Source organism: Gobio gobio, assembly GCF_949357685.1.
Source record: "Gobio gobio genome assembly, contig: scaffold_192, whole genome shotgun sequence".
Lineage (NCBI taxonomy): Eukaryota > Metazoa > Chordata > Actinopteri > Cypriniformes > Gobionidae > Gobio > Gobio gobio.
This window is the reverse complement of record NW_027645631.1, coordinates 23,873-37,270: the sequence shown is the minus strand read 5'-3', so window position 1 is coordinate 37,270 and position 13,398 is coordinate 23,873. Positions and strand designations below refer to the sequence as shown.

The following is a 13,398-nucleotide window of genomic DNA, read 5'->3' as shown; positions in this document are numbered from 1 at the left end:
TGTGGTCTGACTGTCCCAGGTGGGGGAGGGGTGTCGCAACGTAAGCGCCAGCCATGTTTGTGTACACGTGGTCTAAGGTTTTGTTTCCTCTGGTGTGGCAGGAAACATGCTGGTGAAACTTGGGTAGCACTGACTTTAAGTTTGAATGATTAAAGTCACCTGCAACAATAAAAGCAGCTTCCGGGTGATCAGTCTGTTGTTTACTGATGGCTGCATGAAGTTCTTTCATAGCAAGCTTGGCATCAGCATCCGGGGGAATATAGGCTGCAGTTATAATGGTGGAAGTGAACTCTCGCGGCAGATAAAACGGTCTACATTTAACCATGAGAAACTCGAGGTTAGCTGAACAATGACTCCCAACAATAGCAGAGTTTGTGCACCAGGCTTTGTTAATGTAAATGCACAATCCACCACCTCTGGTCTTACCGGAGCCATCTAATGTTCTATCCGCCCGGAGCGTGTGGCATCCCGCTAGCTCAATAGCGGTGTCCGGTATTCCGCCGTTTAGCCAGGTTTCCGTGAAGATTAGGACGTTACAGTTCAAAAGTTTCTTGCTGTGTGTGATGCTGAGTCGAATCTCCTCCATTTTGTTCACTAGCGACCGTACATTGGCAAGGAAAATACTGGGTAAAGAGAGCCGATGTGGGGTAAGCCTTAGCTTTAGCCTTAGCTTAGCTCTCAGACCACCGCGTATTCCCCGCCTTTGTTTACGATCTCGGCGCCGCCTGCGAGCACTTCCGCCCGGCCGGGCAGAGTGCATAGCCTCGGGTGTTCTAGCGATCTCAGGAAGGAGTCGAAGATTGTCCATAAAACTGTCGGAAATTCGCAAACCAATATCCAAAATCTCACCACGGGTGTACGATGTTAAGGCACAACTATTCTGAACGAACAGACCCGAGATGAGCAGGAAAAATACCGCAAAATTGCAGAATCTGGAGAGACCCAGAGCCTCGCGAACTACTCGCGCCGCCATCTTGGATCATCTTGGATCATTTACAGTGTTAAACAGGAAAATAATGCAGCATAATTTTAATCAGCTGTATAGCCATTCTGGAAACATTTCAAGTATCATACAGTGACAGTGCGTGTGGGCGTTAGATCAATAATTCGATCAGTAATTTAGTTTAAATGGTTAATTTAGTTTACATTTTTCAACTAAACATTGAAATAAATCTAAATAATAATGTCCCCAACTGAGCACGCCAAGCCAGAGGCAACAGTGGCAAGGAAACCAAAACCCCATTAGGTGACCTAATGGAGAAAAATAAACCTTGGGAGAAACCAGGCTCAGTCGGGGTGCCATTGGTTCGATTGCTCCTGATCGATTGCTCCTGTCTGCCTGCTGTGTCTGTTGCTCTGTAGCTCAAGTCTGTAGCTCTGTAGAGCCTTGCTTACGTTTGAATCTTTATTTTGATATTTCCTCTTTCTTCTACTGCTAAATATAACTTACTCATCACCATACATTGTTTAAAAATTGCCTATCACGTTAAATTTGACATCGCTAGCTTTTAATCTAAATCACCATCACACGTTAGCATTTTGCTAGCCTGTTAGCTTGTTATCTCTGCACCCGGGTCTCCCTTTTTCTTAGTTCATAACTTGGATTAGTAAATTGTATCCAGCAAAGGATTGTGGTAAGTGGTAAATTGGATTAATCAACAAACACGGTAAGTCATGTCTTCTCCTGTCATTATCACTTGCAGCGCATGCCACATGTTCAGTATAGGCTTCTCCGCTGGCGAACAGGGCTTCACATGTGATAAATGTAAGGAGATAGTTAGGCTGACGGAGAAGATTTCAGAATTAGAAACACGCATCCATACTTTATCTGAGAGTAGTGAGGATGTAACAGCTTTAGACACTGATTTGGATGCGAATAGCTTAGTGAACTCTGTACATTCTTCGGTTCCGGCTGCAGGGCCCTCGCAGCAGGGAAACTGGGTAACAGTGAGGCAGCATAGTCGCAGACCAAAGAACCGCTTTTCCGTTCCGGTTAGAACATCAAACAGGTTCTCCCCTCTCAGTGAAGCACCCACTGAGTATCCTGTTGAAAGTGCCCTAGTCATTGGCGATTCTATTACACGGAACGTGAAGATAGAGACACCAGCCACCATAGTCACTTGTTTACCGGGAGCCAGAGCACCTGACATCAAAGCAAATTTAAAAGTGCTGGCTAAAGCTAATCGTAAATTCTCTAAGATTATTATTCACGTCGGCACTAATGATGTTCGACTTCGCCAGTCGGAGATCACCAAAATTAACATTAAAGAGGTGTGTGAACTCGCTAGTACGATGTCTGAGGCTGTTTTTTGTTCTGGACCGCTCCCTGTAAAAAGGAGTGATGAGATAGTTAGCAGACTATCATCACTCAATGGCTGGTTGTCTAAGTGGTGTCTGCAAAATAACATAGGGTTCATAGAAAATTGGAAAAGTTTTTGGGGCAGACCTGACCTGTTGAAGAAGGATGGCATCCATCCCTCTTGGGGTGGTGCCGCTCTTCTCTCTAATAATTTGGCACATAGTCTTAGAGCTAAACCTTGACTCACTAGGGCCCAGGTCAGGAAGCAGACAAACTGGCTAAACCGACCGTCTGCTAGCTGTCTCACGTTACCGGAGTCAGATAAATCCCAGCACATAGAGACTCTTTCACCTAGATATTATCATATAGAGACTGTGTCTGTTCCCCGAATTAGTAAATACAAAAAAACATCAAAACCATTCAACAGTAAAAATTTAATGTGAATTCATTAAAATGTGAAGATCCATTTCCTCAAATCTGACTCCAGATATAAGTTAATCTGACTCCAATTTTATGTGACTCCATAAAGTGTGTTACGTTTAGAGTTTATCAGCTGATTTTAAGATTAGTTGCGATTTAATTTAGATCGTTGATTTTCTTAGTATCACTTATTTTCAAATATTAATATCCTCCATGGGACCTGGAGTCTCAAATAGGCTAAGCGTCCGGTTTCGCTTGCTCTAACGGACACAGATTAGTCAGTTCTGATATTACAGAGGATTGCAGGGTGAACTATCTTACCTCTAAGTGAGTCACACATGTGCACTCATAATAAAACGTGTAATTTTAGTGATAGTCACGGAAACTGCAACTTATAATAACAGTGGCAGTCAGAAATCAGGTTTTCCCTCATGCATGGCTCAATGCTCCCGCTATGGGGTTCCCAGTATGATCTTACCCCGCATGGACACAAATAAAATAATGATTTCAGAAGAATACAAGATAAATCAAAATTAATGTTTATTTAGCCAGGCAAAACATCAAATAAAGGAATTTAAAAAATCCAACATACACAACTGATCAGCATAGAATACAAATCACAAATCACAATTACCAATTAATAGTATCAAAATTGTCTCGAAATAGTTTCAAAGAGTCATACCTGGCAGTAGAGACACACCGCAACAGTGTGGGAAGTTCTGATTACAGATGCTTCCTTGAGCGGTTTGTCAATTCCCCTTAAATACTCACCCAGAACAAAAGAACAATAAACATTCAGCACCCAAATATTTATGCAGCTTTTGGGTTGAACTTTTCTCATGCACCAAATGGTCACACCTATTTTGGGGGGATGACAGCAAATGTTTATCAATGAGCATCTCCCACACCAGGAGAACAAGCATTGTTTTCTTTATTTGAACCTGCTCTACTGATGTGGGACTGAAACCTCTTTACCATTCGCACCAACAGTATTTATATTGACCCTCAAGAAAGGACCTGCAGGATCTGAGATTTGCATGATTGTGTGAGCCCTGAGAAAGAGAGGGTGAAAAAGGTCAGGCCTCAACAGGGAGAGGAGATAAGGTTGAAACAGGTGGTGTCCTGTTTTCTCTTGTAGATCTCCTATTCAGATGAGTGGAGTTTTATTGTCTTATTGCACCTTAGATCTCGTGAGTTAATTCTCAGGTGAAATCCATTCTTACAATAAGTTTATTTAGCTCTTCCTTCCTATAGTTGTAAAGCGGTGTAGTAGTTCTTGAGGGGTGATAATTGAGGTTGAATCATAAGACATCATTAATGATTGTACATTTACAATTTTGTTTCTGATGCTTTCTATTTTGTCAGCGAAGAAGTTCATAAAATCATTACTACTAAACTGTAACGGAATATTTTGTTCAGGCGATGCTTGTTTATTTGTTTGTCTAGCCACAGTGTTAAATAAAAACCTTGGATTATTTTGGTTATTTTCTATTAGTTTGCGGAGATGCTCAGCCCTGGCTGCTTTTAGGGCCTTTTTATAACGTGACATACTATCTTTCCACGCGATTCTAAAGACCTCTAAATTAGTTTGTTTCCATTTACGCTCTAAGTTACGAGTTTCTCTCTTGATAACATGTGTAGCACTGTTGTACCATGGTGCTTTAGTTTTCTCTCTAACCTTTTTTAATCTAATTGGTGCAACAATTTCTAATGTACTAGAGAAAATGGTGCTCATACTGCTAGTCATTTCCTCTAGTTCATCTGTATGTTTGGGTTCACTTAGCAGCTGAGACAGATCAGGTAAGGTATTTGAGAATCTATCTATAGTGGTTGGAAGGATTGTTCTGCCTGGTCGATAACGTGGCGCAACATGACAGATTTCAGCAGTACGCAGTATGCAAGTTACCATGTAATGGTCAGTGACATCATCACTTTGCGGTATAATATCTATATCGGTTGGGTTGGTTCCATGTGATATAATTAAATCTAGTGTGTGATTAAGACGATGAGTGGGACCAGTGACGTTTTGCTTGACCCAAAAGGAGTTTAATAGATCTGTAAACGCAGCCCCTAACGCATCATTTGTGAAATCTACGTGTATGTTAAAATCTCCAACAATTAATGCTTTATCGACGTTGACCAATAGATCTGAGAGAAAGTCTGCAAACTCTTTAGGAAATCAGCATACGGCCCTGGAGGTCTATATACAATAGCCAAGGCTAGAGATAATACGGATTTCTTTCTTACATCTAAGAGCGTAACATTTAGCACTAGTACTTCAAACGAATTAAACCTGTGACCTGTTTTCTGAGTAACATTAAGAATATCTCTATAGATTGTTGCAACACCGCCGCCACGACCAATCAGACGGGGCTCATGCTTATAACAGTATCCTGGTGGAGTAGACTCATTAAGACCGAAATAATCATTTGGCTTAAGCCAGGTTTCAGTAAGGCAAAGTACATCGAAACTATTATCTGTGACCATTTCATTTACAATAACCGCCTTAGGTGTGAGCGATCTGATGTTTAAAAGACCTAGTTTTAGAAATTGTTTAACGAGGAATAGACACAGTTTCTATATAATGTTCTACATTGGTACTTATGTCAATTAAGTTAGGACAGCAAAGACTGTGATTTGGACTTTGACTTACTAGTCATATTGTGTTCAATGCCCTGGAGATGTTGTCCGACAGAAGAGCCGCTCCGATTCTGCTGGGGTGAAGACCATCAGGACGGAAGAGCCTAGGTCGCTCCCAAAACAGATTCCAATTATTTACAAAGAGCAGCTTCTGTTCATTACACCATGACATTAACCATTCATTTAGAGCAAATAATCTACTGAACTTTTCATGTCCTAGTCGGTACGCGGGAAGCGGTCCAGAAACGACGATTCTGTAGGCTCCTGTAGTCCTTCTTCAGAACCTCCGTCTGCCGCAGCCTGGTGTCGTTCGTTCCCGCGTGCAGCACGACAGCTCCGATGCGCTCGTCACCGTTCAGGATCTCGTGAACCTGCGCAGCGACATTGAGAACACGAGCACCAGGAAAGCAGTGAGTGATAACCTTGCCTTTACCTGAGGTAGCGTGGACATGCCTGACGATGGAAGTACCGATGACCACAGCGTCGCGTTCCGTCTCGCGAAGAGGGAAGAAGCGGTTCCGGGTGGAGATCTCGAAGACCGGGCTAGCTAGCTCTGGTCCTGGCTCGCGTCTTCCGCTATGGAAACACCCAGGGTCCATGGTGCTGTGTCGGTGCCGGAGTGAACGAAGCCAGGGATGATGATCGCGTCCTGGGTGCTTGGGTTCTGTGCAGAGAAACACACGGAGTAGACGAGGTTGGAGTCAAGGTTACTATCCACTGACTTGTGAGAATCGGCGCGTGATGTTTCAAGCGCTGTTCTTCGCTCTCTCAGCACAGCTTGTCTGTCTAGTAGGCCGCGAATCTGCTTCTCCAACGACTGCAACTGCACCGAATGCAGCTCGAATGTGTCCTCACCTGCACTCAAAGGTAACATTAGACACACATCCGAGTTATTCGCCATCGTAGCACATCTGCTACAATGGCGAATAACTCGGATGTGTGTCTAATGTTACCTTTGAGTGCAGGTGAGGACACGTTCGAGCTGCATTGTAGGTTTCAGTGGTTACCGGGTGTAAATAAGTTACCATGCGTGCAATGCTAGCGGGCTACAGCTAGTAGCGGAAGTTCGGATATAAGTAGCGATGTCAAAGCAATCCGATTGTTTTGTATAGAGAATCGTATCGGAGATGTAAATAATAGAAAGTATTCGTTTGTAAGCGAGTGTTAGGAAGAAAATCAAGGATTATGAATCAATGCGACGGAGCTCCAACACAAACTGCGCATGCTGCATGAAAACAGGACCGATATAATCAGATCATAAGAGCTGTATTTAGAAATATTGTATGTAACATGTCAATGTGCTGAGACTGAAGCTGAGACCTCTGTGTTTGTTACAGGACTCTGTGATTGTGGGCTCGGTTGGATCGAATGACTGGCGTGGATCTCTGTATGAAGTGATGGGATCTGGATTCAAAGAGACTGAGATTAAGGATCCAGCTGTCAGTAAAGACTCGTACATGGGTATGTTGAAGCTGTTCCTTCTGTGCCTGATGTGAAGTGTCTGCATGTTTTAATGATGCTGATGATGTTCAGGTTACTCTGCTGTTCTGGGAATGAGAGACGGCGTCTCTCTTCTGTTCTCTGGGGCGCCGCGGGCCGAACACACAGGACTGGTGACCCTCTTCACCAAGAATGAAAGCACATGGACAGTGACGAGGAACATCACCGGAGAACGAGTTAGTGAAGAAAAACCCTCTGACATGATGTTAACACTCTCCACTGGCGGGATTAGGGCTTCCCATCTTTAACACCAAGCATATCTTTCTCCTTGACTCCTTTAACTCAAAAGTTAAGAGTGTAATTGATGATATTGCTCCAGTGAAAGTCAGAAAGAAGAGTGGCAGACAAAAAGCTTCTTGGAGAAACTCAACAGCAGTGCAAATAATGAAAAGACAATGCAGGAAATCTGAGCACAAGCGGAAGACAAAACTTGTAGTCCATTATCTATAAAGACAGTCTTCATGCTTTCAATGTGGAACTAGGCAAAGCTAGACAGGCCTTCTTTTCAAATATTATAAACAGAAACATAAACAACACTCGCACACGTTTTGCTACTGTAGAGAGACTAACAAACCCCCCGAGTCACATTCCCAGTGAAATGCTCTCAGACAGCAAATGTAGTGAGTTTGCTTTCTTCTTCTCCGAGAAAATCAATAATATCAGAAATGCGATCAGCACATCCTTGAGTTTCTCTGGGGTGAATCAGATCAGACCACAACCTCAGAAAGTTACTATGACTGATTTCGAAGCAATTGATGGTAAAATTTTAGAAGAAACGGTACAGCACCTTAAAACATCAACCCTTGACACACTCCCCACTTCTTTTTTTTTGTTTAACTGTTTAGAAGCAGATCTCCTAGAAGTGGTAAACGCCTCACTTCTTTCTGGGACTTTTCCAAACTCCCTTAAAACCGCAGTAGTTAAGCCTCTCCTGAAAAAGAGAAATCTGGATAACTCCATATTGAGCAACTACAGACCAATCTCAAATCTCCCCTTCATAGGCAAGATCATTGAAGAAGTTGTTTTCAGTCAGCTGAACAAATTCTTAAGCTCAAACGGATACTTTGACAATTTTCAATCTGGTTTCTGACCGCATCACAGCATAGAGACAGCGCTCATAAAGATAATAAATTATATTCGACCTCAGGTAAATTATCAGTGCTGGTGCTACTCGTACTCAGTGCTGCATTCGACACTGTCGACGACAACATTTTAATTTTCTTTTTTTCAGTGAACAGACTATACTGTATATATCATATGCTAGAATGCAATTACATTCATTTTGATTAATTTTGTCATCAGATTGGATCGTATTTTGGAGCGTCTCTGAGTCTGTTGGATGTGGACTCGGATGGAGACTCAGATTTCCTTCTGGTCGGAGCTCCGTTATTTCACCAGTCTTGGCCGAGGACAGAAGGGAGGCTGTACGTCTACACTTTCTCAGGGGAGGTATGGACAGATAAGGACTTGCATTAGTGATAGTATCCCATCTGTGAGAAAATGAATCCCCTCCAAATTACAAATGCTGTAGGGGATAGGTGCCATTTATTTTTTTACCTAGTTTTTTCTCCTAGTTATGTTTAGTTAAGGAAGTCTTTGTATTTTCCTTTATCTTTTGTTCTCGATAGGATATTAAATACCTGGATTAAGGTAGTTCACTTTTTGTTTATTATTTTTGCCTGGCCTAGCCCTGAAGTTCTTATTCATTGTTTCAAATGCTGGCAAAAATATTTTTTTTCTCTAACTTCATAATAAATATAAGAACCCTAGAAGGTAATTTTTTAAAATAATCTGTTTGGTTATCTATTTCCTTTATGTTTCATTCCTGAACCCTAGACCTGGAGTCGTAACAACTGAAAATATTTCTAAACTGAGAAACCTTTTCTTTTCCTAGCAGATATAATTTCTAAATAAATAAGCTATTGCCATTGTAATAGGTTCCTGATGCCGTTCTGTCACATGAAAGTCATGGAAATACATTGTATTGTTGCTGGTCATGTGCCGATGAATACAGATTCTGTTCTCTCTCTCTCTGAAGTATTTTCAGAAGACGCTGAATGAGTCAAACACCGGCAGATTTGCGGCATCTTTGGCTTCACTAAAGGACCTGAATGGAGACAACCTGTCAGATGTGGCGGTCGGGGCGCCGCTTGAGAATGGAGGAGAGGGAGTCGTCTACATCTACCTGGGTGACAGGACACATGGCATAAGCCTCAAACACCCTCCTCAGGTGAGAGTTTGCTTTAGTTCCCTCAATCCCATAGCCTGGATGCCAGCCGAACTTAGCCCCGCCCACAAAATTTTTACACGGGCAGTTCGGTCTGGACTTGATCGGTAGAGAAGAAATTATGCCCGAACAGAAGCTGTTCAGACCAATGAAATTGTCAGGGCGGGCTTTAGACGATGATGGACAGATGATAAACAGTAACGTAATCATCCACGTCATCAAAGGTGCTTGGGTTGAATTTGTTCTAATCCTAAACAGAGAACTTGTTCGTATATGCGTTAACTTTTACTATTTCTCTCAGAAATTATGGTGTTGGTAAGTACTCTGTGTATCCTTATTTTACAACACCGGCAAAGATCGTTCACTCATCTTTTTCTTCTAACGTATTCCAGCGTGCGTGCAGTCTTTACAACAAAACACGCCCAATTGCTAACATTCCGCAAAACTAGCCAAAAACAAGCCCAATAGCTTTCCAGGGGGGTTGTCCAGGGGGGAAAGGCATTTGGGGGGAAAATATGTGCTATTTTGGCAGGGATGCCAGCTAAAATTTGCATTCCTGGGTCTGTATTTCACATAATTGGGGTCGCTTCAACCCGCGGACATGGCAACACAGTGCAGTTGAGTTTACATTTACATTTACATTTAGTCATTTAGCAGACGCTTTTATCCAAAGCGACTTACAAATGAGAGCAAAAGAAGCAACTAGAACAGTCAAGGGCAACAGTATGCAAGTGCTGTAACAAGTCTCAGTTAATCTAGCTCAGAACACACAGGACAGTTTTTTTTTTTTTTTTTTTTTTTAAATAAATTAGACAGACAGAGAATGAATAGAATGATAAGTGCTATTCTTGATTGGTGAGGTGCTGCTGGAAGAGATGTGTCTTTAGGTGTTTTTTGAAAGTGGCTACAGACTCGGCCTCTCGAATTGAGATAGGCAGGTCATTCCACCAGGTGGGAACGGTCCAGGAAAAGCTCCGCGATAGCGATTTCATGCCTCTCTGGTATGGCACCACAAGGCGTCGTTCACTAGCAGAACGTAAGTTCCTGGAGGGTGTGTAAGTCTGAACGAGCGAGTTTAGGTATATTGGTGCAGAGCCAGTGGATGTTTTGAAGGCGAGCACCAGTGCCTTGAATTTGATGCGAGCAGCTATTGGCAGCCAGTGCAGACTGATGAAGAGAGGCGTGACGTGCGCTCTCTTCGGCTCATTAAAGACCACTCTCGCCGCTGCATTCTGGATCAGTTGCAAGGGTTTGATAGTGCATGCCGGAAGGCCCGCTAGAAGAGCATTACAGTAGTCCAGTCTGGAGAGAACAAGAGCTTGGACCAGTAGTTGTGTGGCATGCTCTGATAGGAAGGGTCTAATCTTCCTAATGTTGTATAATGCAAATCTACAGGATCGGGTTGTTGCAGTGATGTGGTCAGTGAATTTTAGCTGATCATCAATCACAACTCCAAGGTTCCTGGCTGTCCTGGACGGAGTTATGGTTGATGATCCTAGCTGAATGGAGAGATTGTGATGCAGTGCTGGTTTGGCTGAGACCACAAGCAGTTCAGTCTTTGCAAGGTTGAGTTGAAGGTGATGTTCCTTCATCCAGGCAGAAATGTCTGTTAGGCAGGCAGCGATACGAACACCAACCGATGGATCATCAGGTTGAAATGAGAAGTAGAGTTGATTGTCGTCGGCATAGCAGTGATAGGAAAAGCCATGTTTCTGAATGACCGATCCCAGTGATGACATGTAGATGGAGAAGAGAAGTGGTCCAAGCACTGAGCCCTGGGGAACTCCAGTAGCTAGATGATGTGACTTAGACACTTCACCTCTCCATGACACCCTGAAAGACCTACCTGAGAGGTAAGACTCGAACCACTGGAGAGCGGTTCCTGAGATGCCCATCTTCATGAGAGTTGCCAGGAGGATCTGGTGGTTAACTGTGTCAAAAGCAGCAGACAAATCCAGTAAGATAAGTACTGTGGATTTGGAAGCTGCTCTTGCCTGTCTGAGTGCCTCCGTAACTGAGAGCAGGGCAGTCTCAGTTGAGTGACCGCTTTTGAAGCCGGATTGGTTGATGTCCAGGAGGTTGTTCTGTTCAAGAAACGTAGACAGCTGGTTAAACACCACTCGCTCAAGTGTCTTTGCAATGAAAGGAAGAAGGGATACCGGTCTGTAGTTTTCTAAAAGTGCTGGGTTTAGAGAGGGTTTCTTAAGCAGTGGGGTTACCCGAGCCTGCTTAAATGCTGTGGGGAAGGTCCCGGTGTGAAGAGAGGTGTTGACAATGTGAGTGAGTGCAGGAGTAACAGAAGAAGAAATGGCCTGAAGGAGGTGGGTGGGGATAGGATCAAGCGGACATGTAGTGGGATGATTGGAAAGGATGAGTTTGGAGACATCTGCTTCAGAGAGCAGAGAGATGGAGGGGAGCGTGTGTGTGATGGTTGTTGAGATGTGCGTGTCAGTTTGTGGTGTGGAGAATTGACTGCTGATGGAGGAGGTTTTGTTTGTGAAAAATGATGCAAAGTCATCAGCTGTAAGAGTTGATGAAGGAGGGGGAGGAGGAGGACAAAGGAGCGAGGAGAATGTTTTGAAAAGTGCACGAGAGTTGGAGCAGTTGTTGATTTTGTTGTGGTAGTATGTCGTTTTAGCAGTGGAGACATTAGTAGAGAATGAAGCAAGAAGAGACTGATACAGGGTTAGGTCAGTAGCGTTTTTAGTTTTGCGCCACATCCTCTCTGCCGCCCGGAGTCCAGAGCGATGTTCGCGGAGAACATCAGACAGCCAGGGGGCAGAGGGAGTGGTGCGGGCTGGCCTGGATGTAAGGGGACCAGTGATGCGCGGGTCAATGTATAAACAACCCGCACCCGACCGACGTTTTCAACTAACCCGCCCGCAACTCGGACCGCAAAAAAAAAAGAAGAAAATATTGTACCCGACCCGCTTCCTGACCCGCATTTCTTAAAAGTAGTAAATGCTCATCGTAGCTCATTGGGCCATTGAGAAAATGTTTCAGGCCCTGACGTGGTGTGCTCAGAGGTGCAGCAGCGAGAGCAGGCAGTTCTTGTGGCGGCCCATCATTTTCCATTTCAGCTCCAGATGCATATTATTGATGAACGCGATGTTTATGTTTCGACCCGGCTTGAAGAATTCATCAGCCCACATTTGGAAAACATTTGGAAAAGTGTGAAAGCCCTTAGGAGCGCAAACTGTTATTTTTCTGAATGCTGTATGATATAGCCTAGTGTTATGTAATACAGGCTTGATTTATTCATTTATTTCGTTTAATTTTCTTAACAATTAAGATGCTGCATGTGTTTATCCAGTCTAATCGAAGTGTGCGTCTCTCCCCCGACTTTCCCAACAAAAATCCCGCCCCCTCTCAGAAAATACATAAAACTGACTTTAAATGCGTTTAAAAGTAGCCTATTAAAATGGTACAATGGCATTGCTCAGTTCAACGTTTTGGGAAATCGGGCATTTTGTCCCGCGTCAGCATTTATTCAAAAGTTAATAACGCTCAACATTCAAAAGGTAAATAAGGATTTATTGACGATCCGACCGACCGTGACCCGAATATCATTAAAAATATTTTTGGATGACTCGTAACCGCGGGTAACCGCGGGTGGCCGCGGGCACCCGCTCATTTTGGATCAACCCGCGCATCACTGAAGGGGACAGAGGTTGTCTAAGCAGGATGTTAGAGTGGAACAAAGAGTGTCAGTAGCACAGTTAGTGTCCAGTGCTGAGAACTGAGCAGGTGGAAGGAGTGAGGATGAAACCATGGTGGATAGACGAGAGGGAGAGAGCGAGCGTAGATTACGCCGCAAGGTGATCTGTGGAGGAGTGCGTGTTGTGTCCGGAGTCAGTATGAGGTTAAGAGTGATGAGAAAGTGATCTGAGGTGTGCAGTGGAGTAACTAAAGTGTTGTCTGTGGAGCAGCAGCGTGTGTAGATCAGGTCCAGATGGTTACCTGATTTGTGAGTAGCTGTAGTGGAAACTCGCTCAAGTTCTGTTGACATTTGATAACTAACGTTATGCGTCGCTCCGTTGCTCTGATTGGTCGTAGGTCTATCCAATTGAGATTTTTCCTGGTTCGGTTGAAACACGCCCCATAATCACAGCCCAACGGAGCAGTATCAGACTCATATTCTGACTAGAATTGAGTATGACGACGTCAGGCTATCAATCCCAAACACTGTGTTTGTGCCCAGTTTAACCCACAATCCCAGACGGGCCGAATGTTGACAGATAAACAGACACTACAGGATAAACGTGTACAGTGATGAACCGCTTTGGCACCATAGATCTCTCAAATATAGTCA

At 43.6% G+C, this 13,398-nt stretch overlaps 1 protein-coding gene across 1 annotated transcript in view; it reads left to right on the top strand.

Annotated features, from left to right (window-relative positions):
* LOC307122457 (integrin alpha-L-like) overlaps nt 1–13,398 on the top strand; it is a gene marked incomplete at both ends in the record, with an annotated part of 51,720 nt that overhangs the window by 16,235 nt on the left and 22,087 nt on the right. Inside the window, 4 exons of the mRNA XM_079846437.1 lie at nt 6,697–6,820; nt 6,893–7,035; nt 8,162–8,308; nt 8,898–9,089. Coding sequence (XP_079702563.1) covers nt 6,697–6,820; nt 6,893–7,035; nt 8,162–8,308; nt 8,898–9,089 — 606 coding nt within the window. The remainder of the gene's footprint in view (nt 1–6,696; nt 6,821–6,892; nt 7,036–8,161; nt 8,309–8,897; nt 9,090–13,398) is intronic.